At 46.2% G+C, this 27918-nt stretch overlaps 1 protein-coding gene across 2 annotated transcripts; it reads left to right on the forward strand.

Annotated features, from left to right (window-relative positions):
* Window positions 1-800: 800 nt before the first annotated feature.
* On the forward strand, window positions 801-23895 carry LOC141731687 (translational activator of cytochrome c oxidase 1-like). Of its 2 annotated transcripts, XM_074558132.1 has the most exons (10): window positions 806-1449; window positions 1882-1991; window positions 4042-4175; window positions 4295-4442; window positions 8937-9078; window positions 11748-11900; window positions 18513-18621; window positions 20239-20338; window positions 20805-20970; window positions 23483-23895. In XM_074558132.1, the coding sequence occupies exons 1-10, from the start codon at window positions 1188-1190 to the stop codon at window positions 23743-23745; spliced, it is 1587 nt and encodes a 528-aa protein (XP_074414233.1). In that variant the 5' UTR covers window positions 806-1187; the 3' UTR covers window positions 23746-23895. The 2 variants fall into 2 exon arrangements, with proteins under 2 accessions (XP_074414234.1, XP_074414233.1); XM_074558133.1 differs by lacking the exons at window positions 20239-20338; window positions 23483-23895 and having other exon boundaries at window positions 801-1449.
* Window positions 23896-27918: the final 4023 nt, after the last annotated feature.

Consider the following 27918-nt stretch of genomic DNA (forward strand, 5'->3'; position numbering starts at 1 on the left):
TATGCAAATCATCCCCATTAACACTTACACATAGTTCTTAAAGGAGGCGTGGCTATGCAAATCAGATCTTTTCACACTAATATACCAATTCTAAAAGGAGGCGTGGCTATGCAGATCATCTTCTTTACGGCCTAACTATAGTTTTCACGAGGAGGCGTGGCTATGCAAATCACGTCCTTTAATATAGGATTTCTAAAGGAAGGCGTGGCTATGCAAATCACCCCCTTGAACACCAATCTATCGCTTCTAAAGGGAGGCGTGGTTATGCAAATACTCTCACATTATACAATTCATCGCTTTTATAGGCGTGGCTATTCAAATCAGCCTTATTGCAACCAATACACCGTTCCTACGTGGGGGGCGTGGCTATGCAAATCGCTGCTTTACCCACACGCCCCGCGACGCGCCGCGCCGGAAGTAGAACAGCCGTGAGGGGAGGAAGAAGGCGGAAGTGCCGCCACAAAATGGCGGCTCCCGTTCTGCGGGTCCCGGGGCTGTTCCCGCCGCTCCGGGCCCCTCTGCGGGGCTGTCCCGGTCCGTGCCGGGTCCCGGGGAGACCGGGAGGGGCGTGGCCATGCAAATCAGCTCATTATACACTAATTAATGCGTTTCTAAAGGGTGCCCGGTTTTGCAAAGGGGTGCCGTTAACGCGAATACGGCGTTTCTGGCGGGGCGTGGTTATGCAAATCACCATTACCCCCAGATAGCTGTTTATACAGCGAGGAGGCGTGGCTATGCAAATAATGCCTTACACACATTTCCCTGCGCCGCGCCGGAAGTAGAACAGCCGTGAGGGGAGGAAGAAGGCGGAAGTGCCGCCACAAAATGGCGGCTCCCGTTCTGCGGGTCCCGGGGCTGCTCCCGCCGCTCCGGGCCCCTCTGCGGGGCTGTCCCGGTCCGTGCCGGGTCCCGGGGAGACCGGGAGGGGCGTGGCCATGCAAATCAGCTCGTTATACACTAATTAATGCGTTTCTAAAGGGTGCCCGGTTTTGCAAAGGGGCGCCGTTAACGCGAATACGGCGTTTCTGGCGGGGCGTGGTTATGCAAATCACCATTACCCCCAGACAGCTGTTTATACAGCGAGGAGGCGTGGCTATGCAAATCATGCCTTTACCCACATTTCCCTGCGCCGCGCCGGAAGTAGAACCCGTGAGGGGAGAGGAAGAAGGCGGAAGTGCCGCCACAAAATGGCGGCTCCCGTTCTGCGGGTCCCGGGGCTGCTCCCGCCGCCGCTCCGGGCCCCTCTGCGGGGCTGCCTCGGCCCGTGCCGGGTCCCGGGGAGCCCCGGGGTGGTTCCGGTGCCGGCTCCGGTTCCGGTTCCGGTCCCGGTGCGGGCCATGGCCGGGCACAACCGCTGGTCCAAGGTGCGCAACGTGAAGGGGCCGCGGGACGCGGAGCGGAGCCGCCTGCTGGAGAAAATGGCGCGGATGCTGCGGGCGGCGGCCAGAGGTGGCGCCGGAGTGTCGCGATAGGGAGGGGGGGTGAGGGGGACGCGGGGGTGTCGCGACAGAGGGGGAGGAGGGGGTGGGGGTGCATGGGGATGTCGTAATAGAGGGGGGATATCGCGATATGGGGGGGGTGGAGGGGACAGGGGGAGGAAGGGGTGGGAGGGGAGCAGGGGGTGTCGCGATAGAGGAGGAGGAGGGGCTGATGGGACACTGGGATATCGCGATAGAAGGGGAGAAGGGGGTGATGGGACACTGGGGTATCGCGATATTGGGATATTGGGGTATGGGGACATCGGGCTGTCGGGATATCGCGATATGGGGCTGTTGGGACACCGGGATATCGCGATATTGGGACACTGGGCTGTCGGGATATCACGATACGGGGCTATGGGGACGCTGCTCTATCGCGATATATCGCGACATGTCCCGACAGAGGGCGGCGCGGATCCGGCGCTGAACCCGGGGCTGGCGGCCGTGGTGGCGCAGTGCCGGACACTGAACGTGCCCAAGGCCACCATCGAGGGGGCGCTGCGGTCAGTGCGGGTGAGTGACCCCTGAGTGACCACTGAGTGACCACTGACCATCCCTGAGTGACCCCTGAGTGACCACTGAGTGACCACTGACCATCCCTGAGTGACCACTGACCCCCCAGTGCCGGACACTGAACGTGCCCAAGGCCACCATCGAGGGGGCGCTGCGGTCAGTGCGGGTGAGTGACCACTGAGTGACCACTGAGTGACCACTGACCATCCCTGAGTGACCCCTGAGTGACCACTGAGTGACCACTGACCATCCCTGAGTGACCACTGACCCCCCAGTGCCGGACACTGAACGTGCCCAAGGCCACCATCGAGGGGGCGCTGCGGTCAGTGCGGGTGAGTGACCACTGAGTGACCACTGAGTGACCCCTGAGTGACCACTGACCCCCCAGTGCCGGACACTGAACGTGCCCAAGGCCACCATCGAGGGGGCGCTGCGGTCAGTGCGGGTGAGTGACCACTGAGTGACCAATGAGTGACCACTGACCCCCCAGTGCCGGACACTGAACGTGCCCAAGGCCACCATCGAGGGGGCGCTGCGGTCAGTGCGGGTGAGTGACCCCTGAGTGACCACTGAGTGACCCCTGAGTGACCACTGACCATCCCTGAATGGTCCCTGAATGACCCCTGACCACTGAGTGACCACTGAGTGACCCCTGAGTGACCACTGACCATCCCTGAGTGACCACTGACCCCCCAGTGCCGGACACTGAACGTGCCCAAGGCCACCATCGAGGGGGCGCTGCGGTCAGTGCGGGTGAGTGACCACTGAGTGACCAATGAGTGACCACTGACCCCCCAGTGCCGGACACTGAACGTGCCCAAGGCCACCATCGAGGGGGCGCTGCGGTTAGTGCGGGTGAGTGACCACTGAGTGACCAATGAGTGACCACTGACCATCCCTGAGTGACCACTGACCTTCCCTGAGTGACCACTGACCCCCCAGTGCCGGACACTGAACGTGCCCAAGGCCACCATCGAGGGGGCGCTGCGGTCAGTGCGGGTGAGTGACCCCTGAGTGACCACTGAGTGACCCCTGAGTGACCACTGACCATCCCTGAATGGTCCCTGAATGACCCCTGACCACTGAGTGACCACTGAGTGACCCCTGAGTGACCACTGACCATCCCTGAATGGTCCCTGAATGACCCCTGACCCTGAGTGACCATCCCTGAGTGACCCCTGAGTGACCGTCCCTGAGTAACCACTGACCATCCCTGAGTGACCACTGACCATCCCCCATCCAATGGGAATTAAACGATGACATCATTGCCTCATTTGCATAGCCACACCCCTTCACCATAAAAGGTCCCTGGGGCGGAGCTGAGAACAGTAAGGATGATGTAATGGTGTTAATTTGCATAGACACGCCCCTTTATGCAAAACCAGGCTGGAGGCGGGGTCCTGAAACCACACACGGTGATGTAATGGTGTTAATTTGCATAGCCGCGCCCCTTTATGTAAATATTGAGCTGGAGGAGGGGCTAGGAAGTGAGAAGGATGATGTAATTTGGTTAATTTGCATAGCCCCGCCCCTTTAGGCCCAAAGGTGGGGTGGGGGTGGAGCCATAAAGGTGATGTAATGGGGCTGATTTGCATAACCACGCCCACATGGGGGGTCAATGACTACTGAGTGACCAATGACTGACCAATGGCTGACCACTAAGTGACCACTGAGCAATGGCTGACCACTGAGTGACCATTGAGTGACCATTCAGTGACCATTGAGTGACCACTGAGTGACCCTTGACTGACCAATGACCATTCTTGTGGACACTGAGTGACCTCTGACCATTGACTGACCATTGACTGACCACTGAGTGACCACTGAGTGACCTCTGACCCCTCTCTCCGGCCACAGGAGCGTCTGGCCGGGGCGGCGCCGCTGCTGCTGACCGCTCTGAGTGACCACTGACCATTGAGTGACCTCTGACCCCTCTCTCCGGCCGCAGGAGCGTCCGGCCGGGGCGGCGCCGCTGCTGCTGACCGCTCTGAGTGACCACTGACCATTGACTGACCATTGAGTGACCTCTGACCCCTCTCTCCGGCCGCAGGAGCGTCCGGCCGGGGCGGCGCCGCTGCTGCTGACCGCTCGGGGCCCGGGGGGGTCACTCGTGCTGCTGGACGTCCGAACCGACAACGTCCGGCGGAGCCAGGCCGAGCTGCGGACACTGCTGCAACGCCACGGGTCAGTGCGAGTGACCACTGAGTGACCACTGACCCCTATGGGGGGGGACAACTGAGTGCTGGGTGACCAATGAGTGACCACTGAATGACCACACTGACCGCTGTCCATTGGTCACTCAGGGCCGCGCTGACCCCTGATGTCCACCCCGAGTTCCAGGCCGTGGGCGTGGTCCGAGTGTCCGGCCGGACGCTGGGCCTGGAGGCCGCGCTGGACGTGGCCGCAGTGGCCGGAGCCCAGGACGTGACCACGGCCGGAGACGAGATCCAGGTGGGTGGATGACCACAGCTGTGGTCACTCTGCGGTCACTCTGTGGATGACCACAGCCGTGGTCACTCTGTGGTCACTCTGTGGATGACCACAGCTGTGGTCACTCTGCGGTCACTCTGTGGTGACCACAGCTGTGGTCACTCTGCGGTTATTCTGTGGATGACCACTGCAGTGGTCACTCTGCGGTCACTGCTTGAGTGTCCCCCTGGTGGTCATTGGTCACTTCTGGGAGTGGACAGTGACTGGTGACCACCCTGAGTGACCCCTTGACCCTTCCCACTGACCCCTTGACCACTCACTGACCACTCCCACTGACCCCTTGACCTTTCCATTGACCCCTTGACCACCCTGAATGACCACTGACCACCCCAATGACCCCTTGACCCCCTTGATGACCCCTTGACCAGCCCAATGACCACTCCCACTGACCACTGGTCACTTCCTGACCACTCCCACTGACCCCTTGACCCCCCCGAGTGCCCGCTGACCTTTGCCCTTTGCCCTGTCCGCAGTTCCTGTGCGCGCCCTCGGCCCTGGGCAGTGTCCGGCAGGGCCTGGTGGCCGCAGGGCTCCGGCCGATTGCGGCCGCCGTCCAGTTCCGGCCGCGGTCAGCGCTGGCCCTGCCGGACGGTCCGAGGGCCGCGGCCGAGCGGCTGCTCCGCGCTCTGGCCGAGTGGCCGGACGTCCACGCCATCGTCCACAACGTCCAGGACATCCCGGCGGTCACTCCCGGCGGTCACTCGGCTCCGGACGCGACGGACAGCGGTCAATAAAGGTGTGAGATGTGGTCATTTGGTCATTTGGTCATTTGGAGTGGTGATTCGGGGTGGGCAAGGGGTCACTGGGGTGGTCGGTGGTCACTCAGGGTGGTCAGTGGTCATTGGGGTGGTCAGTGGGAATAGTCAAGGAGTGACCAATGGTCAGTGGCCATAGGGAGTGGTCAAGGAGTGACCAAGGGTCAGTGGGATGGTCAGTGGTCATTCAGGGTGGACAAATGGTGGTCAGTGGTCATTGGAGTGGTCAGTGGGTGGTCAGGGGTCAGTGGGAATGGTCAAGGAGTGACCAATGGTCAGTGGTCATTGGGAGTGGTCAGGGGGTCAGTGGGGTGGTCAGTAGTCACTCAGGGCAGTCAGTGGTCATCCCAGTGGTCAATGGTCATTGGGAGTGGTCAGTGGCCATCCCAGTGGTCAGTGGTCATCCCAGTGGTCAGTGGTCATTAGGGGTGGTCAGTGGTCATTAGGGGTGGTCAGTGGTCATCCCAGTGGTCAGTGGTCATTAGGGGTGGTCATTTGGTCATCCCACCCCCCCCCCAATCACACCCAAACCACACCACAAAGTGACCAAAGCCCCTCCGGCCACTCCGGCCAGCGGTCATTTATTGGTGGTCACTCATCCGAGCCGGCCGGGCTGCCCAGGAAGAGGCCGGAGTGGCCAAAGGCCGGAGCGGGGCCTTCGTCCTCCTCATCCTCGTCCTCCTCATCCTCGTGGTCATCGTGGTCATCCTCGTGGTCATCCTCGTGGTCATCCTCGTCCTCCTCGTCCTCCTCCGGCCGCCCCGAGCGGTCAGCGCCGCCCTCAGGCCTGTGGTCATCTCCCGGCCGGAGCCCGCTTGACCACTGGTCATTCTTGGAGCCGACTGACCACTGGTCATTCTTGGATTCTGCTGACCACTGGTCATCCTTGGAGCTGGGTGACCACTGCTCGATCTTCACCTCCGCTGACCACTGGTCACTCTTGGAGCTGGGTGACCACTGCTCCTGTTTGACCTCCGCTGACCACTGGTCACTCTTGGGCCCTGCTGACCATTGGTCACTCTTCGCCTCCGCTGACCACTGGTCATTCTTGGATTCTGCTGACCACTGGTCATTCTTGGAGCTGGGTGACCACTGCTCGATCTTCACCCCCGCTGACCACTGGTCACTCTTGGAGTCTGGTGACCACTGCTCCTGCTTGACCTCCACTGACCATTGGTCATCCTTGGGCCCTGCTGACCACTGGTCACTCTTCGGCCCCGCTGACCACTGGTCATCCTTGGGCCCTGCTGACCACTGGTCACTCTTCGTTTCGGGTGACCACTGCTCCTTCTTCACCGCCACTGACCACTGGTCATCCTTGGGCCCTGCTGACCACTGGTCACTCTTGCAGCTTGCTGACCACTGGTCATTTTTGGAGCTTGCTGACCATTGGTCACTCTTCGATCCCGCTGACCACTGGTCATTTTTTTGGGTTTGCTGACCACTGGTCACTCTTCGATCCCGCTGACCATTGGTCATTTTTCGGATTTGCTGACCACTGGTCACTCTTCTCCCCAACTGACCACTGGTCACTCTTCTCCCCCGCTGACCACTGCTCCTCCCTGGCCCCGCCCCTTCCTCCCCGGCCCCGCCCCCCGGCCGGCCGCGCCCTTTTTGGCCGCTTGACCTCTGCTGTGGCCGTGGCCGGAGGCGCCGAGTGACCACTGCGGTGTCCGAGCAGGCGTCCGAGCAGGAATCGCCGCTGACCCCTGGCCAGTGTCCACTTGGCCTCCAGCCGGGCCAGTTCGTCGCACAGGGCCGCGTTCTCCAGCACCAGCGCCCGGGCCGCCCGCCGCAAACGCCGCCAGCGCTGCCGGACGCGCTCGGCCGGACGTGGCCGGAGGGGCTGGGGCATCGTCCGGCCACAGAGTGGACACTGGTCCAAAAAAAAAAATGGGGAAAATCGGTGAAAAAACGGTGAAAATCGGCCGATTTTGGGACTCACCGCGGGCGGAACGCAGCGGGCCGCACCGGAAGTGAGCGCGGGGGGAAGGGAATAGAAGCGGCACCAAGCGGAAGTGGGCGGTAAAACCGCAGCCGGCCGGAGGGGGAAAAGTCACAAAAAACGCGAATTTAAACCCAAAACTGCCTCTAAATCCGGCTTGACGTCACCATTCCGTCACGATTGCGTCACGATTTCTCCTTTTTGGGGCTTTTTTTGGGTCCTCTTTCTTCTCCTTCAGCGTTTTGAGCAGCGGCTCCCGTTACGCTTAACGAGCCCTCAGCGTCTCTATGGTAACTTCCGGGCCGCGCCGCCATTTTGGCTTTCCCTTTGTGGCCACTTCCGGTTGGAGCCGCTCTGTCCCGCTCGGAGGACTCCCAACGCTTCTCTTTGATTTTCCCCAAAATCCCGATTTTTTTTTCCCCCCAAAATTCCCGATTTTCCGCCAAATTTCCCCCAAAATCCCCAATTTTCTCACCAAAATTCCATAATTTCGTGAAACATCCCAGTTTTTTTCATTATATCCCCACAAAATTCCCAAATTTTCCCTCAAAATCCCCAAATTTCCCCCTAAAAATTGCCATTTTTTAAAACCCCCCCAAATTCCCGAATTTCTCCCCCAAAATTCCCGATTTTTTTTTTGGCTCCTCCTTTCCGGCTTTGGCCCCGCCCCCACCCCCACCCAAAGGGGGCGGGGCCTCCCCAAATTCCCGGGAAATCGCCCCAAAACCGGGTGGGGGAGGGGCGGCAGCGGGGCCATGGCGGAGGTAGGGGAGGGGGAGGGGAAATTGGGGAATTTTTGGGGAATTTTTGGGGATTTTGGGGAATTTTGGGAGATTCGGGAAAAGTTCGGAGCCACTTCCGGGTGGGGGAGGGGAAACTGGGGCGGATTGGGGAATTTTGGGGTTCAAAAAGTGAATTTGGGGCGGAATTTGGGATTTTTTTGAGATTTTTTGGGACTTTTAAGTGAAATTTTGGGATTTTTTTGGGGGGAGGATTTTTGGGGAATTTTTGGGACATTAAAGTGAAACTTTGATGCAATTTTTTGATTTTTATTTTATTTTTTGGGGGAGATTTTTGGGACTCAAAAGTGAACTTTGGCTGGAATTTTTGGGGGGATTTTGGGACTTCAAAGCGAATTTTGGGGGGGATTTGGGGATTTTTGGGGTCTGAAAATGAAATTTTGGGATCCTGGGGAGAATCTGGGCTTCAGGTTCCGGAATGAATTTTGGGGCAAAATTTGGGATTTTTTGGGGTGTTTTTTTTTGGGATTTTGGCCATTCCTGGGTGGATTTTTTCGGGGTTTTTTGGGATTTTGGCCATTCCTGGGTGGATTTTTTCGGGGTTTTTTTGGATTTTCGCCATTCCTGGGTGGATTTTTTTGGGGTTTTTCTTGGGATTTTCACCATTCCTGGGTGGATTTTTTCGGGGTTTTTTTTGGGGTTTTTTTTGGGATTTTGGCCATTCCCAGGTGCATTTTTTGGCTGTTTTTTTTGGGGATTTTTCGGTATTTTGGCCATTCCTGGGTGGATTTTTTCGGGGTTTTTTGATATTTTCACCATTCCTGGGTGGATTTTTCGGGGTTTTTTGGGATTTTGGCCATTCCTGGGTGGATTTTTTAGGGGTTTTTTTGGATTTTCACCATTCCTGGGTGGATTTTTTCGGGGTTTTTTGGGATTTTGGCCATTCCTGGGTGGATTTTTTCGGGGTTTTTTTGCCTTTTTGACCATTCCCCGGTGAATTTTGGCATTTTGGCAGGGCCTGGTGATGGTGGTCACCGGGGGCTCGGGGTTCCTGGGCTCCCACCTGGCGCAGGTGCTGCTGGATTGGGAGCCGGAGCTTCGGGAGCTGCGGATCCTCGACCTCGAGCCCGACATCGAACTGGTCCCCGAGAGGCACCGTGAGCCCCCCAAAAAACCCCGAATTCGCCCCAAAAATCCGCCCCAAAATGCCAAAAATTCATCTCAAAAATCCCCCCAAAATTCCAGAATTTAACCCCAAAAATGCCCCCAAATTCACCCCAAAAATCCGCCCCAAAGTGCCAAAAATTCACCTCAAAAATTCGCCTCAAAATGCCAAAAATTCACCCCAAAAATCCACCCAAAATTCCAGAATTTAACGCCAAAAATACCCCCAAGTTCACCTCAAAATCTGCCCCAAAATGCCAAAAATCCACCTCAAAAATTCACCCCAAAATGCCAAAAATTCACCTCAAAAATGAACCCCAAAATTCCCTGAATTTAACCCCAAAAATGCCCCCAAATCCCCCCCAAAAATCCGCCCCAAAATGCCAAAAATTCACCCCAAAAATCCCCCCAAAATTCCTGAATTTAACCCCAAAAATGCCCCCAAATTCACTCCAAAAATCCACCTCAAAATGCCAAAAATTCACCTCAAAAATCCGCCCCAAAATGCCAAAAATTCACCTCAAAAATCCCCCCGAAATTCCTGAATTTAACCCCAAAAATGCCCTCAAATCCACCCCAAAAATCCGCCCCAAAACCCCCCAAATTCACCTCAAAAATTCACCCCAAAATGCCAAAAATTCGCCCCAAAAATCCGCCCCAAAATGCCAAAAATTCACCCCAAAAATCCCCCCAAAATTCCTGAATTTAATCCCAAAAATCCACCCCAAACCCCCCCCAAATTCACCTCAAAAATCCCCCCAAAATTCCTGAATTTAACCCCAAAAATGCCCCCAAATTCACCCCAAAAATCCGCCCCAAAATGCCAAAAATTCACCCCAAAAATCCCCCCAAAATTCCTGAATTTAATCCCAAAAATCCACCCCAAACCCCCCCAAATTCACCTCAAAAATCCCCCCAAAATTCCTGAATTTAACCCCAAAAATGCCCCCAAATTCACCCCAAAAATCCCCCCAATATTCCCTAATTTAATCCCAAAAATCCGCCCCAAAACCCCCCAAATTCACCTCAAAAATTCATTTCAAAAATTCCCCCAAATTCGCCCCAAAAATCCACCCCAAAATGCCAAAAATTCACCCCAATATTCCCTAATTTAATCCCAAAAATCCGCCCCAAAACCCTCTGAATTCACCCCAAAAATCTGCCCCAAAATGCCAAAAATTCAACCCAAAAATTCCCCCCAAAATCCCCGGAATTCAGCCCAAAAATCCCCTCAAAATTTCACCAATTTAACCCCAAAAATGCCCCAAAAATTGACCCAAATTTCATCCCAAAATCCTCTGAATTCAGCCCAAAAATTCACCCCAGAAATCTCCCCAAAATTCCTGAATTTATCCCCAAAAATCTCCCAAAATTTGCCCTCAAATCCGCCTCAAAATGCCAAAATGCCAATGTCTAAATTCTAGGGGATTTTTGGGGTGATTTTTATTACTTCTTTTATATTTTAGGTTAATTATTTAAAAAATTTTGGGTTAAATTTCCTGAATTTCTGTTCAATTTTATCAATTTCCCCCTCCAGCCTCGCGGGTCCGGCGGTTCCGTGCTGATTTCGGGGCTCTGGGTTCCGTTTTTGGGTGGATTTTTGTTCATTTTGGGGCGGTTTTTTTGGGTAAATTTTGGTTTTTTTTTAAAAATTTTTAGTTAAATTTCCTGAATTCCGGTTCAATTTTATCAATTTTATCAATTTTTACCCCTCCAGGCTCCCGTATCCGCCCTTTGCGCGGTGACGTCACCGATCTCGGCGCTCTGGGCGCCATTTTTGCCTCGATTTTTCTTCATTTTGGGTCGATTTTTGTTGTTTTTTTTTTAAATTTCGGGTTCAATTCCCTGAATTTCGGTTCAATTTTATCAATTTTTTAAATTCACCCCTCCTCAGGCTCGCGGGTGCGGCTGTTGCGCGGTGACGTCACCGATTTCGGGGCTCTGGGCGCCATTTTTGGCTTCATTTTGGGGCGGTTTTTTGGGTAAATTTTTGGTGTTGTTTTTTTTTTAATTTCGGCTTAAATTTCATAAATTTCAGGTTAAATTTCATGAATTTCGGTTCAATTTTATAAATTTTACCCCCCAGCCTTCGCGGGTCCGCCCTTTCCGCGGTGACGTCACCGATTTCGGGGCTCTGGGTTCCGTTTTTGGGTGGATTTTTGTTCATTTTGGGGCGGTTTTTTGGGTCAATTTTTGGTGGGTTTTTTTTTTTTAATTTCGGCTTAAATTTCATAAATTTTGGGTTAAATTTCATAAATTTCTGTTCAATTTTATAAATTTTATAAATTCACCCCCCTCAGGCTCGCGGGTCCGGCGGTTCCGCGGTGACGTCACCGATTTCGGCGCTCCGGGCGCCATTTTTGGGTGGATTTTTCTTCATTTTGGGGCGGTTTCTTTGGGTAAATTTTTTTTTTTAATTTCGGCTTAAATTTCATAAATTTTGGGTTAAATTTCCTGAATTTCGGTTCAATTTTATCAATTTTTACCCCTCCAGGCTCCCGTATCCGCCCTTTACGCGGTGACGTCACCGATTTCGAGGCTCCGGGCGCCATTTTTGCCTCGATTTTTCTTCATTTTGGGTCGATTTTTTTGTTTTTTTTTTTTAAATTTCGGGTCAAATTTCTTTAATTTTGCTTAAATTTTATCAATTTCGCCCCCCCAGGCTCGCGGGTGCGTCTGTTGCGCGGTGACGTCACCGATTTGGGCGCTCTCCGAGCCGCGTTCGGCGGCGCCGCCGTTGTTTTCCACAGCGCCGCCCTGGTGGACGTGTGGGGGCGCTGCAGCGCCGAGGCCGTGGCCAGAGTCAATGTGCTGGGTGGGTAAACTGGTTTGTACTGGTTTATACTGGTTTGTAATGGGTTATACTGGTTTGTAATGGGTTGGACTGGGAGGGGTTAATGGTTTATACTGGGTTATACTGGGTTATACTGGGAGGGGTTAATGGGGTAAACTGGGTTATACTGGGATATACTGGTTTGTACTGGGTTATACTGGTTTATACTGGTTTATACTGGGTTATACTGAGTTATACTGGTTTGTAATGGGTTGGACTGGGAGGGGTTAATGGTTTATACTGGTTTGGACTGGGTTATACTGGTTTATACTGGTTTGTACTGGTTTGTAATGGGTTGGACTGGGATATACTGGGAGGGGTTAATGGTTTATACTGGTTTGGACTGGTTTGGACTGGGTTATACTGGGGTATACTGGGATATACTGGTTATACTGGGTTATACTGGGATATACTGGGTTATACTGGGATATACTGGGTTATACTGGGATATACTGGGATATACTGGGTTATACTGGGATATACTGGGATATACTGGGTTATACTGGGTTATACTGGGTTATACTGGGATATACTGGGATATACTGGTTTATACTGGGTTATACTGGTTTATACTGGGTTTATACTGGTTTATACTGGTTTATACTGGTTTTTTGGGATTTTTGGGATTTTTTTGGGGTTTTTTCAGGGATATTTTTGGGGTGATTTCAGGATATTTTTAGGGTATTTTTTGGGGATATTCCTGTGGGAATTTTAAGATAATTTCAGGGTATTTTTGGGATATTTTCAGGATATTTTCAGGATATTTTTGGGGTAATTTCAGGATATTTTTGGGGTAATTTCAGGATATTTTTAGGATAATTTCAGGATATTTTTAGGATAATTTCAGGATATTTTTGGGGTATTTTTGAGGTAAATTCAGGGTATTTTTGGGGATATTTTCAGGATATTTTTGGGGGATATTTTCAGGATATTTTGGGATGATTTTAGGGCTTTTTGGGGGGATATATTTGAGATAATTTGGGGATATTTTGGGGGTAATTTCAGGATATTTTTAGGATGATTTCAGGGATAATTTCAGGGATAATTTTGGGATAATTTCAGGGTATCTTGTGCTAATTTTGGTATTTTTGGGGGATGATTTTGGGGGTATTTTTTGGGTTAATTTGAAGATAATTTCAGGATATTTTTGGGGTAATTTCAGGATATTTTTAGGATAATTTCAGGATAATTTCAGGATATTTTTGGGGTAATTTTGGGGATAATTTTGGGGTATTTTTTTGGGTTAATTTGAAGATAATTTCAGGGTATTTTCAGGGTATTTTTGGGATAATTTCAGGATAATTTCAGGATAATTTCAGGATATTTTTGGGGTAATTTTGGGGTGATTTTGGGGTTTTTTCAGGCACCAAGAACGTGATCAGGGCCTGCCAGGCCGGGGGGATTTTTGGGGGAATTTTTGGGATTTTTGGGGGGATTTTTGGGTTTTTCAGGGATTTTTTTGGGGTTTTTCACGGATATTTTCGGGATAATTTCAGGATAATTTCAGGATATTTTTGGGGTAATTTTGGGGTGATTTTGGGCTTTTTTCAGGCACCAAGAACGTGATCAGGGCCTGCCAGGCCGGGGGGATTTTTGGGATTTTTGGGGGGATTTTTTTGGGGTTTTTCAGGGATATTTTTGGGAATAATTTCAGAACAGTTTCAGGATATTTTGGGGGAATTTTGGGGGTATTTTTGGGGATATTCTTGTGGGAATTTTATGATAATTTCAGGGTAATTTCAGGATATTTTTAGGATATTTTCAGGATATTTTGGGGCTATTTTTGGGGTAAATTCAGGGTATTTTTGGGGATATTTTCTGGATATTTTTGGGGTAATTTCAGGATATTTTCAGGATAATTTCAGGATATTTTTGGGGTAATTTCAGGATATTTTTAGGATAATTTCAGGATATTTTTAGGGTAATTTCAGGATATTTTTGGGGATATTTTTGGGGTAAATTCAGGGTATTTTTGGGGATATTTTCAGGATATTTTCAGGATAATTTCAGGATATTTTTAGGATAATTTCAGGATATTTTTAGGGTAATTTCAGCGTATTTTTAGGATAATTTCAGGATATTTTTGGGGTAATTTTGGGGATATTCTTGTGGCAATTTTAAGATATTTTCAGGGTATTTTTGGGGTAATTTCAGGATATTTTTAGGATAATTTCAGGATAATTTCAGGATATTTTTGGGGTAATTTTGGGGCGATTTTGGGGTTTTTCAGGCACCAAGAACGTGATCAGGGCCTGCCAGGCCGGGGGGATTTTTGGGGGAATTTTTGGGATTTTTTTGGGATTTTTTTGGGTTTTTCAGGGATATTTTTGGGGCGATTTCAGGATATTTTGGGGGTATTTTTTGGGGATATTCTTGTGGGAATTTTAAGATAATTTCCGGGTATTTTCGGTGTATTTTTAGGATATTTTAAGGGTATTTTTAGGGTATTTTCAGGATATTTTTGGGGATATTTTTGGGGTAAATTCAGGGTATTTTTGGGGATATTTTCTGGATATTTTTGGGGTAATTTCAGGATATTTTTAAGGTAATTTCAGGATATTTTTGGGGATATTTTTGGGGTAAATTCAGGATATTTTTGGGGTAAATTCAGGGTATTTTTAGGGTAATTTCAGGATATTTTTAGGATAATTTCAGGATATTTTTAGGATAATTTTGGGGTAAATTCAGGGTATTTTTGGGGATATTTTCAGGATATTTTTAGGCTATTTTCAGGATAATTTCGGGATATTTTTAGGATAATTTCAGCATATTTTTGGGATAATTTCAGGATATTTTTGGGGTAATTTTGGGGTGATTTTGGGGTTTTTCCAGGCACCAAGAACGTGATCAGGGCCTGCCAGGCCGGGGGGATTTTTGGGGGAATTTTTGGGATTTTTGGGGGGATTTTTTTGGGGTTTTTCAGGGATTTTTTTGGGGTGATTTCAGGACATTTTGGGGATATTTTTGGGGATAATTTTGGAACAGTTTCAGGATATTTTGGGGGAATTTTGGGGATAATTTTGGGGGTATTTTTTGGGTTAATTTGAAGATAATTTCAGGGTATTTTCAGGATAATTTCAGGATAATTTCAGGATATTTTTGGGGTAATTTTGGGGTGATTTTGGGGTATTTTTTGGGTTAATTTTAAGATAATTTCAGGGTATTTTCAGGATATTTTTAGGATAATTTCAGGGTAATTTCAGGATAATTTCAGGATATTTTTGGGGTATTTTTGGGGTAAATTCAGGATATTTTTGGGGATATTTTCAGGATATTTTTAGGATAATTTCAGGATATTTTTAGGATAATTTCAGGATATTTTTGGGGTAATTTTGGGGTGATTTTGGGGTTTTTTCAGGCACCAAGAACGTGATCAGGGCCTGCCAGGCCGGGGGGATTTTGGGGGGGATTTTTGGGATTTTTGGGGGGATTTTTTTGGGGTTTTTCAGGGATATTTTTGGGGCGATTTCAGGATATTTTGGGGGTATTTTTTGGGGATATCCTTGTGGGAATTTTAAGATAATTTCCGGGTATTTTCTGGATATTTTTAGGATATTTTAAGGGTATTTTTAGGATAATTTCAGGATATTTTTGGGGTAATTTCAGGATATTTTTGGGGTAATTTCAGGATATTTTTGGGGCTATTTTTGGGGTAAATTCAGGGTATTTTTGGGGATATTTTCTGGATATTTTTTGGGGGATATTTTCAGGATATTTTGGGATGATTTTAGGGCTTTTTGGGGGGATATATTTGAGATAATTTGGGGATATTTTTGGGATAATTTCAGGATATTTTTGGGGTAATTTCAGGATATTTTTAGGATAATTTCAGGATATTTTCAGGGAAATTGGGGGAGATTTCAGGGATAATTTCAGGATAATTTCAGGATAATTTTGGGATAATTTCAGGGTATCTTGTGCTAATTTTGGTATTTTTGGGGGATAATTTTGGGGGTATTTTTTGGGTTAATTTGAAGATAATTCAGGGTATTTTCAGGATATTTTTTGGGATAATTTCAGGATATTTTTAGGATAATTTCAGGATATTTTGGGGTAATTTTGGGGATAATTTTGGGGGTATTTTTTGGGTTAATTTGAAGATAATTTCAGGGTATTTTCAGGATATTTTTAGGATATTTTCAGGATATTTTGGGATGATTTTAGGGCTTTTTGGGGGGATATATCTGAGATAATTTGGGGATATTTTGGGGTTATTTCAGGATATTTTTAGGATAATTTCAGGGTATTTTTAGGATAATTTCAGGATATTTTGGGGCTATTTTTGGGGTAAATTCAGGGTATTTGTGGGGATAATTTGGGGATATTTTCTGGATATTTTTTGGGGATATTTTCTGGATATTTTGGGATGATTTCAGGGCTTTTTGGGGGGATATATTTGAGATAATTTGGGGATATTTTGGGGTTATTTCAGGATATTTTTGGGATATTTTCAGGGAAATTGGGGGAGATTTCGGGGATAATTTCAGGATAATTTTGGGGATAATTTTGGGATAATTTCAGGGTATCTTGTGCTAATTTTGGTATTTTTGGGGGATAATTTTGGGGGTATTTTTTGGGTTAATTTTAAGATAATTTCAGGGTATTTTCAGGATATTTTTAGGATAATTTCAGGATATTTTTGGGATATTTTTGGGGTAATTTTGGGGTGATTTTGGGGGTTTTTCAGGCACCAAGAACGTGATCAGGGGCCTGCCAGGCCGGGGGGATTTTTGGGGGGATTTTTGGGATTTTTGGGGGGATTTTTTTTGGGGGTTTTTCAGGGATATTTTTGGGGTGATTTCAGGATATTTTGGGGATATTTTTGGGGATAATTTCAGAACAGTTTCAGGATATTTTGGGGGAATTTTGGGGATAATTTCGGGGGTATTTTTTGGGTAAATTTGAAGATAATTTCAGGGTATTTTCAGGATATTTTTAGGATCATTTCAGGATATTTTTAGGATAATTTCAGGATATTTTTGGGGATATTTTTGGGGTAAATTCAGGGTATTTTTGGGGATATTTTCAGGATATTTTTAGGATAATTTCAGGATATTTTTGGGGTAAATTCAGGGTATTTTTGGGGATATTTTCTGGATATTTTTAGGGTAATTTCAGGATATTTTTAGGATAATTTCAGGGTATTTTGGGGCTATTTTTGGGGTAAATTCAGCGTATTTTTAGGATAATTTCAGGATATTTTTAGGGTAATTTCAGGATATTTTTAGGGTAATTTCAGGATATTTTTGGGGATATTTTTGGGGTAAATTCAGGATATTTTTGGGGATATTTTCAGGATATTTTTAGGGTAATTTCAGGATATTTTTAGGATAATTTCAGGATATTTTTGGGGTAATTTTGGGGTGATTTTGGGTTTTTTTCAGGCACCAAGAACGTGATCAGGGCCTGCCAGGCCGGGGGGATTTTTGGGATTTTTGGGGGGATTTTTTGGGGGTTTTTCAGGGATATTTTTGGGGATAATTTCAGAACATTTTCAGGATATTTTGGGGTAATTTTGGGGGTATTTTTTGGGTTAATTTGAAGATAATTTCAGGGTATTTTCAGCGTATTTTTAGGATATTTTCAGGATATTTTTAGGATAATTTCAGGATATTTTTGGGGTAATTTTGGGAATATTTTTGGGGATATCCTTGTGGGAATTTTAAGATAATTTCCGGGAATTTTCAGGATATTTTTAGGATAATTTCAGGATATTTTTGGGGATATTTTTGGGGTAAATTCAGGGTATTTTTGGGGATATTTTCAGGATATTTTTAGGGTAATTTCAGGGTATTTTCAGGATAATTTCAGGATAATTTCAGGATATTTTTGGGGTAATTTTGGGGTGATTTTGGGGTTTTTTCAGGCACCAAGAACGTGATCAGGGCCTGCCAGGCTGGGGGGATTTTTGGGATTTTTGGGGGGATTTTTTTGGGGTTTTTCAGGGATATTTTTGGGATAATTTCAGGATAATTTCAGGATATTTTTAGGATAATTTCAGGGTATTTTTAGGATAATTTTGGGGTAAATTCAGGGTATTTTTGGGGATATTTTCAGGGTATTTTCAGGATATTTTCAGGATAATTTCAGGATAATTTCAGGATATTTTTAGGATAATTTTGGGGTAAATTCAGGGTATTTTTGGGGATATTTTCAGGATATTTTTGGGGTAATTTCAGGATATTTTTAGGATAATTTCAGGATATTTTTGGGGTAATTTTGGGGTGATTTTGGGGTTTTTTCAGGCACCAGGAACGTGATCAGGGCCTGCCAGGCCGGGGGGATTTTTGGGGGGATTTTTGGGATTTTTGGGGGGATTTTTTTGGGGTTTTTTTGGGGTATTTTCAGGACATTTTTGGGATAATTTCAGGATATTTTTAGGATAATTTCAGGATATTTTTGGGGTAATTTTGGGGTGATTTTGGGGTTGTTTCAGGCACCAAGAACGTGATCAGGGCCTGCCAGGCCGGGGGGATTTTTGGGGGAATTTTTGGGATTTTTGGGGGGATTTTTTTGGGATTTTTTTGGGGTGATTTCAGGACATTTTGGGGATAATTTTGGGGTAATTTTGGGGTGATTTTGGGGTTTTTTCAGGCACCAAGAACGTGATCAGGGCCTGCCAGGCCTCGGGGGTGCCGGTGCTGATTTTCACCAGCAGCATGGAGGTCGTGGGGCCCAACACCCGCGGGGATCCCTTCGTCAGGTAAAACCCCCCAAAAAACCCCAAAAAAACGGCCAAAAACGGCAAAAAAACACCCCAAAAATGGACTCAGCGCCCCCGAAAACCCCAAAAACCACCCCAAAAACCCCCCAAAAATCAAAATAAACACCCCAAAAACAGAGTGAGAACCCCCGAAAAGCCAAAAAAAAATCACAAAAAATCCCCCAAAAACTCAAAAATCGCCCCAAAAATGGAATTATTGACCCCAAAATTTCACCCAAAATACCCTGAAAAATATCCCGGAATTTCCCTCTGAAATTCCCCAAAAAATTCCCCAAAAAATTCTCCAAATTTACCCCAAAATTTCCACCAAAAATGAGCCAAAATTATCCTGAAAATTACTCCAATTTTTGGCTCTTTTTGGGCAGAATTTCACCAAAATTTTGGGGATTTTTTGGGGGATTTTTTTGGGATTTTTGGGAATTTTGGATCCCCAATTTTTGGGGAATTTTGGGTTTTTTGGAACCCCAAAATGAGGAATTTTAGGGCGGGATTTTGGGCATTTCTGGAGCGATTTTGGGCAATTTTGGGCAGAATTTCACTGAATTTTTTGGGATTTTTTAGGGATTTTTTTTTGGGATTTTTGGGAATTTTGGATTCCCCAAATTTTGGGGTCATTTTTGGGTTTTTTGAAGCCCCAAAATGAGGAATTTTAGGGCGGGATTTTGGGCATTTCTGGGGCGATTTTGGCCCTTTTTGGGCAGAATTTCCCCGAAATTTTTGGGGATTTTTTGGGGGAATTTTCTGGGATTTTTGGGAATTTGGGATCCCCCAATTTTTGGGGAATTTTTTGGGTTTTTGGAACCCCAAAATGAGGAATTTTAGGGTGCAATTTAGAAGCAATTTTGGCCCTTTTTGGGCAGAATTTCACCAAAATTTTGGGGAATTTTTGGGGAATTTTCTGGGATTTTTGGGAATTTTGGATTCCCCAATTTTTGGGGAATTTTGGGGTTTTTTGAAGCCCCAAAATGAGGAATTTTAGGGTGGGATTTTGGGCGTTTCTGGAGCGATTTTGGCCATTTTTGGGCAGAATTTCACCAAAATTTTTGGGATATTTTGGGGAAATTTTCTGGGATTTTTGGGAATTTGGGATTCCCCAATTTTTGGGGAATTTTTTGGGTTTTTTGAAGCCCCCAAAATGAGGAATTTTAGGGTGGGATTTTGGGCATTTCTTGGTCAATTTTGGCCATTTTTGGGCAGAATTTCACCAAAATTTTTGGGAATTTTTTGGGGGAATTTTCTGGGATTTTTGGGATTTTTGGAATGTGCTGATTTTGGGGTGATTTTGGGGGATTTTGAAGCCCCAAAATGAGGAATTTTAGGGCAGGATTTTGGGTGTTTCTGGGGCATTTTTGGGCAGAATTTCACCAAATTTTTGGGGATTTTTTTGGGGGAATATTCTGGGATTTTTGGGAATTTTTGGGGTTTTTTGAAGCCCCAAAATGAGGAATTTTAGCGTGGAATTTCGGGCGTTTCTTGGTCGATTTTGGCCGTTTTTGGGCAGAATTTCCCCGAATTTTTTGGGAATTTCACCGGAATTTTTTATTTTTTGAGCTTCCCTGAATTTTTGGGGTGAATTTTGGGGTTTTTGGGGCGCAGGGGGGACGAGGAGTCGCCGTACCCGAGCCGGCACTCGGAGCCGTACCCGCTGAGCAAGGCCCAGGCCGAGCGGCTGCTGCTGGAGGCCAATGGAAAACCTGTGAGAAAATCAAATTTTGGGGCAAAAAACGGGAATTTTGGGCAAAAATTGGGATTTTGGGTCTAAAATTGGGGTTTTTGGGGAAAAAATTGGGGTTTTTGGGGCAAAAAATTGGGGATTTTGGGGTCAAAAATTGGGGATTTAAGGGTGGGAAAATTGGGGGTTTGGGGATGGGGATTTGGGTTAAAAAATTTGGGGATTTTGGGGTCAAAATTCAGGATTTTGAGGTCAAAAATTCAGGATTTTGGGGTCAAAAATTGGGGATTTAAGGGTGGGAAAATTCGGGATTTGGGATGGGGATTTTGGGTTAAAAAATTGGGGATTTTTGGGTGGAAATCTCTGAATTTTGGGTAGAATTAATCAGATTTTGAGTAGAATTTTGGGGATTTCGAGTAGAATTTTGGGGATTTTTTTGGGAATTATGTGAATTTCAGGAATTTTGGGATTTTTATGGAATTTTTCCCAGATTTCGGGGGGCGGCCGGCTGGTGACGCTGTCCCTTGCGCCCCACGGGCATTTTCGGGGAGCGCCACCCCCCCTCCTGGAGCTCTTTTACCGCCGGGGGCGGGGCCTGGGCGGGCTCCTCCCACGGACCCTCCCACAGAACGCCGAGCACGGAAGGGTCTACGCAGGTGAGGGAAAAATGGGGAAATAAATGGGGAAAAAATGGGGAAAAATGGGGGAAAAATGGGGGAAATAAAGCTGGAAAAATGGGGGGAAAATGGGGGAAAATAGGGAAAAAATCCGGGAAAAAATGGGGAAAATAAAGCTGGGAAAATGGGGGAAAATAGGGAAAAAATAGGGAAAAAATGGGGGAAAAAAATAAGGAAAAATACGGAAAAAATCCAGAAAAAAATGGGAGAAATAGGGAAAAGATGGGGAAAAAATATAGGAAAAACATGGAAAAAATGGGGAAAAGTAGGGAAAAAATGGGGGAAAAATAGGAAAAAAAATCTAGGAAAAAATGGGGGAAAATCTGGAAAAAATGGAGAAAAAAACCAGAAAAAATGGGGAAAAAATGGGGAAAAAACAGGGAAAAAATCCAGGAAAAAATGGGGAAAAAACCCAGGAAAAATCGAGAAAAAAATCCAGGAAAAAATGGGGAAAAAAAACCCAGAAAAAATGGGGGAAAAAACACCAAGAAAAAGTGGGGAAAAAAACCAGAAAAAAGTGGGGAAAATAAAGCAGAAAAAATGGGGAAAATAAACCAGAAAAAATGGGGGGAAAACCCAGGAGAAATGGGGAAAAAAGGACACCTGGGCGGGCTCCTCCCACGGACCCTCCCCCAGAACGCCGAGCACGGGCGGGTCTATGCAGGTGAGGGAAATGGGGGAAAAATCCAGGAAAATGGGGAAAAAATGGGGGAAAATAAAGCAGAAAAAATGGGGGAAAAATGGGGAAAAATAAAGCCGGGAAAATGGGGAAAAATAGGGGAAAAATAGGGAAAATAAACCAGGAAAAAAATGGGGGAAAATAGAGAAAAAAATAGGGAAAAATAGGGAAAATAAACCAGGAAAAAATGGGGAAAATAAAGCTGGAAAAATGGGGGAAAAATAGGGAAAAAAATCCAGGAAAAAAATGGGGAAAAATAGGGAAAAAATGGGGAAAAAATCCGAGAAAAAAAGGGGGAAAAAATAGGGAAAAAATAAAGCTGGAAAAATGGGGAAAAATAGGGAAAAAAATGGGGGAAAACCAGGGAAAAAAATCCAGGAAAAAATGGAGAAAAAAAACGGAAAAAGTGGGGGAAAAACAGGGAAAAAAAACAGGGAAAAAATGGTGGAAAAACCCAGAAAAAATGGAGGAAAAAAACCCAGAAAAAATGGGGAAAAATAGGGATAAAGCAGGAGAAAAATCCAGGAAAAAATGGGGGAAAAAACACGGAAAAAAATCGAGAAAAAAAGCAGAAAAAATGGGGGAAACCCCAGAAAAAATGAGGAAAATAAACCAGAAAAATTGGGGAAAAAACCCAGAAAAAAAAAGGGGAAAAACCCCAGAAAAATGGGGAAAAAAGGGGGAAAATGGACACCTGGGGCAGGCGCCTCCCACGGAGCCTCCCCCAGAACGCCGAGCACGGACGGGTCTGTGCAGGGTGAGGGTGGGAAAAAATGGGGAAAATAATGGGGAAAATGGGGAAAAAATACGGGAAAAAATGGGGGAAAAATGGGGAAAAAATCCAGGAAAAAATGGGGAAAAATCCAGGAAAAAAGGGGGGGAAAATGAGGAAAAAAATGAGGAAAAATACGGAAAAAATCCAGAAAAAAAATGGGGAAAAAAATGGGGAAAAAACCTGGAAAAAAAATGGGGAAAAATAGGGAAAAAAATGGGGGAAAACCAGGGAAAAAAACCTGGAAAAAATGGGGAAAAAAGGCAGAAAAAATGGAAAAAATAAACCAGAAAAAATGGGGGGAAAACCCCAGCAAAAATGGGGAAAAATGGACACCTGGGCGGGCTCCTCCCACGGACGCTGCCCCAGAACGCCGAGCACGGACGGGTCTGTGCAGGTGAGGATGGGAAAAATGGGGGGAAATAATGGGGAAAAAATGGGGAAAATAAAGCTGGGAAAATGGGCAAAAAATAGGGAAAAAATGGGGAAAAAATCCAGGAAAAAGTGGGAGAAAAACCCGGAAAAAATAGGGAAAAAAATCCAGAATAAAAAATGGGGAAAATAAAGCCGGGAAAATGGGGAAAAAATAGGGAAAAAATAGGGAAAAATAGGGAAAATAAACCAGGGAAAAAATGAGGGAAAAACGGGGAAAAATGGGGAAAAATAGGGAAAAAATCCAGGGAAAAAAAACAGAAAAGAAATGGGGAAAAAATAGGGAAAAAATCCAGAAAAAAAATGGGGGGAAAACCCAGAAAAAATGGGGAAAAAAAACAGAAAAAATTGGGGAAAAAATTGGGAAAAAACAGGAAAAAAAAATCCAGAAAAAAATGGGGGAAAATAAAGCAGAAAAAGAAAAAAAAAAGAGAAAAAAAGAGGGAAAAAAATCCTGAAAAATATACGGAAAAAATCCAGGAAAAAATGGGGGGAAAACCTGGAAAAAAATGGGGGAAAAAATGGGGAAAAAATCCAGGGAAAAAAACCCAGAAAAAATGGGGGAAAAACACAATTTTCACCCAAATTTTTGTCCTTTCCCCTCCCAGGTAACGTGGCGTGGATGCACGTGCTGGCCGCCCGCGCCGCCCGCAGCCCGCCCCCTCTCGGTGGGCGGCGAATTTTTCTTCTGCACCGACTCCCTCCCCCTGGGCGCCCTACGAGGATTTCACCCTTTGGTTGCTGGAACCCGCCGGCATCCGGGGGCGGCGCCCCGAATCCCCCAGACCCTCCTGGGGCTCCTGGCCAGGCTCAACGGGGCCCTGACGGCGATTTTGGGGCGATTCGGGGTGGTTTGGGGCGCCGCTGCTGAACCCCTACACGTGGGCCGTGGCCAACGCCCCGTTCAGCGTCCCGCACGGCCAAGGCCCGGCGGGAGCTCGGCTACCGGCCGCTCTTCTCGTGGCAGGAGGCGCGGGACAGGACGGGCCGCTGGCTCAGGGCGCTGGCCGGGGCCTGAAATGGGGAGAAAAGGGGAAAAAACGGGAAAAAACGGTGAAAAAATGAGAAAAAAACGGTGAAAAAAATGGCGAAAAACGGGGGAGAAACGGGGGAGAAAGGGTTAAAAATGGCGGCTTGGGGGATGAGGGTGAGCGTGGGCATGAAGGGGTTAAAAGTGGTAGAAAAAAATTGGAAAAAAATGGGAAAAATGGGGGAAATTGTGGAATGGGAAAATGAGAAAAAATGGGGGAAAATTAGAGAAAAAATGGTGAAAAAAATTGGAGAAAAATGGTGAAAAAAATTGGAGAAAAATGGTGAAAAAAATGGAGAAAATTTGGAGAAAAATGGAGAAAAAAATGGAGAAAATTGGAAAAATGGTGGAAAAAATTGGGGAAAAATGGAGAAAAAATTGAGCAAAAATTGGGGAAAAAAATTGGAGAAAAATGGGGAAAAATGGTGAAAAAAATTGAGCAAAAAATGGAGAAAAATTGGAGAAAAATGGAGAAAAATTGGAGAAAAAATTGAGAAAAAATGGAGAAAAAATGGAGAAAAAATGGAACAAAAAAGGGTAGAAAATGGTGAAAAAATGGGAAAAAATCGGGAAAAAATCCAGGAAAAACGGGGGACAGAACTGGGGGTGAAAGGAGGGGAAATGGGGGTGCCCGGGGCGGATTTTGGGGCGATTCGGGGTGGTTTGGGCGCCCGCTGCTGAACCCCTACACGTGGGCCGTGGCCAACGCCCCGTTCAGCGTCCGCACGGCCAAGGCCCGGCGGGAGCTCGGCTACCGGCCGCTCTTCTCGTGGCAGGAGGCGCGGGACAGGACGGGCCGCTGGCTCAGGGCGCTGGCCGGGGCCCTGAAATGGGGAGAAAAGGGGAAAAAACGGTGAAAAAACGGTGAAAAAAACGAGAAAAAACGGTGAAAAAATGGCGAAAAACGGGGGAGAAACGGGGGAGAAAGGGTTAAAAATGGCGGCTTGGGGGTGAGGGTGAGCGTGGGCATGAAGGGGTTAAAAATGGGAGGAAAAAAATTGGGGAAAAATGGTGAAAAAATGGGAAAAATGGGGGAAATTGTGGAATGGGAGAATGAGAAAAAATGGGGAAAAATATGAGAAAAAATGGTGAAAAAATAGAGAAAAAAATGCGAAAAAATGGTGAAAAAATAGGAGAAAAATGGTGAAAAAATTGGAGAAAAATGGTGAAAAAAATGGAGAAAAATGGGAAAAATGGTGGAAAAAATTGAGCAAAAAATGGAGAAAAATTGGAGAAAAATGGAGAAAAAATGGAGAAAAAATGGAGAAAAAATGGAACAAAAAAGAGGAGAAAATGGTGAAAAAAATGGAGAAAAATGGGAAAAAATGGTGGAAAAAATTGAGCAAAAAATGGAGAAAAATGGAGAAAAAATGGAGAAAAAAATGGAGAAAAAATTGAGAAAAAATGGGGAAAAAATTGAGAGAAATTTGCGAAAAAATGGTGAAAAAATGGGGAAAAAAATGGAGAAAAACGGGGAAAATGGTGGAAAAAATTGGGCAAAAATTGGGGAAAAATGGAGAAAAAATGGAACAAAAAAGAGGAGAAAATGGTGAAAAAATGGAAAAAATCGGGAAAAAATCCAGGAAAAATGGGGGACAGAAACTGGGGGTGAAAGGAGGGGAAATGGGGGTGCCCGGAGCGGATTTTTGGGGCGATTCGGGGTGGTTTGGGCGCCGCTGCTGAACCCCTACACGTGGGCCGTGGCCAACGCCCCGTTCAGCGTCCGCAACGGCCAAGGCCCGGCGGGAGCTCGGCTACCTGGCCGCTCTTCTCGTGGCAGGAGGCGCGGGACAGGACGGGCCGCTGGCTCAGGGCGCTGGCCGGGGCCTGAAATGGGGAGAAAAGGGGAAAAAACGGGGTGAAAATGTGAAAAAACGAGAAAAAACGGTGAAAAAATGGCGAAAAACGGGGGAGAAATGGGGGAGAAAGGGTTAAAAATGGCGGCTTGGGGGTGAGGTTGGGTGTGGGCATGAAGGGGTTAAAAATGGGAGGAATTGCTGAAAAATTGGGAAAAACGGGAGAATTGTGGAATGGGAAAATGAGAAAAAAATGGTGAAAAATTAGGAGAAAATTTGGAGGAAAAATGGGAGAAAAAAATGGTAAAAAATGGAGAAAAAAAGGTGAAAAAATTGGAGAAAAATGGAGAAAAAAATGGAGAAAAATGGGAAAAATGGTGGAAAAAATTGAGCAAAAAAATGGAGAAAAATTGGAGAAAAATGGAGAAAAAAATGGTGAAAAAAATGGAGAGAAATAGGAAAAAATGGGGAAAAAATTGAGCAAAAAATGGAGAAAAATTGGAGAAAAAATGGAGAAAAAATGGAGAAAAAATTGAGAAAAAATGGAACAAAAAAAGAGGAGAAAATGGTGAAAAAATGGAACAAAAACCGGTAGAAAATGGTGAAAAAATGGGAGAAAAACAGGAACAAATCGGGAAAAAATCAGGGAAAAATGGGGGACAGAACTGGGGGTGAAAGGAGGGGAAATGGGGGTGCCCGGGGGCGGATTTGGGGCGGTTTTGGGGCGCTGCTGAATTCTCGTGGCAGGAGGCGCGGGACAGGACGGGCCGCTGGCTCAGGGCACTGGCCGGGGCCTGAAATGGGGAGAAAAGCGGAAAAAATGGGAAAAAATGGTGAAAAAATGAGAAAAAACGGTGAAAAAATGGCGAAAAACGGGGGAGAAACGGGGGAGAAAGGGTTAAAAATGGCGGCTTGGGGGGTGAGGGTGAGTGGGCATGAAGGGGTTAAAAATGGGAGGAAATGGGGAAAAAACGGTGAAAAAAATGGCGAAAAACGGGGGAGAAATGAGGGAGAAACGGGGGAGAAAGGGTTAAAAATGGCGGCTTGGGGGTGTGAGGGTGAGCGTGGGCATGAAGGGGTTAAAAGTGGTGGAAAAATGGAAAAAATGTGTGAAAAAATGGGAAAAATGGGGGAAATTGTGAAATGGGAGAATGAGAAAAAATGGGGAAAAATATGAGAAAAAATGGTGAAAAAATAGAGAAAAAATGGGGAAAAATTGGGGAAAAAAATTGAGCAAAAATTGGGGAAAAATGGAGGAAAAAAATGGGAAAAATGTGGAAAAAATTGAGCAAAAATGGAGAAAAATTGGAGGAATAATGGAGAAAAAAATTGAGCAAAAATTGGGGAAAAATTGGAGAAAAAAGGAGAAAAAAATGGAGAAAAAATTGAGAAAAAATGGAACAAAAAAGAGGAGAAAATGGTGAAAAAATGGGAGAAAATCGGGAAAAAAATCCAGGAAAAATGGGGGACAAAACTGGGGGTGAAAGGAGGGGAAATGGGGGTGCCCGGAGCGGATTTGGGGCGGTTTTGGGGCGCTGCTGAATTCTCGTGGCAGGAGGCGCAGGACAGGACGGGCCGCTGGCTCAGGGCGCTGGCCGGGGCATGAAAGGGTTAAAAATTGGGGAGAAATGGCGAAAAAACGGCGAAAAAATGAAAAAAAAACGGTGAAAAAATGGCGAAAAACGGGGGAGAAATGGGGGAGAAAGGGTTAAAAATGGCGGCTTGGGGGTGAGGGTGAGCGTGGGCATGAAGGGGGTTAAAAGTGGTGGAAAAAATTGGGAAAAATAATGAAAAAATGGTGGAAAAAATGGGAAAAATGAGGAAAGAATGGTGAAAAAAATGGGGAAAAAATCGGGGAAAATTAGAGAAAAAAATGGTGAAAAAATAGAGAAAAAATGCGAAAGAATGGTGAAAAAATTGGAGAAAAATGGTGAAAAAAAAGGAGGAAAGTGGGAAAAATGGTGGAAAAAATTGAGCAAAAATTGGGGGAAAAATGGAGAAAAAATGGAGCAAAAATGGGGGAAAATGGAGAAAAAATGGAGAAAAAATTGGAGAAAAATGGTGAAAAAAATGGGAAAATGGTGGAAAAAAATTGAGCAAAAAATGGAGAAAAAATTGGGGGAAAATGGAGAAAAAATGGAGAAAAAATGGAACAAAAAAGAGGAGAAAATGGTGAAAAAATGGGAGAAAAACGGGAAAAAATCGGGAAAAATTCCAA

The sequence above is a fragment of the Zonotrichia albicollis genome, chromosome 24 (assembly GCF_047830755.1).
Source record: "Zonotrichia albicollis isolate bZonAlb1 chromosome 24, bZonAlb1.hap1, whole genome shotgun sequence".
NCBI classification, from domain to species: domain Eukaryota; kingdom Metazoa; phylum Chordata; class Aves; order Passeriformes; family Passerellidae; genus Zonotrichia; species Zonotrichia albicollis.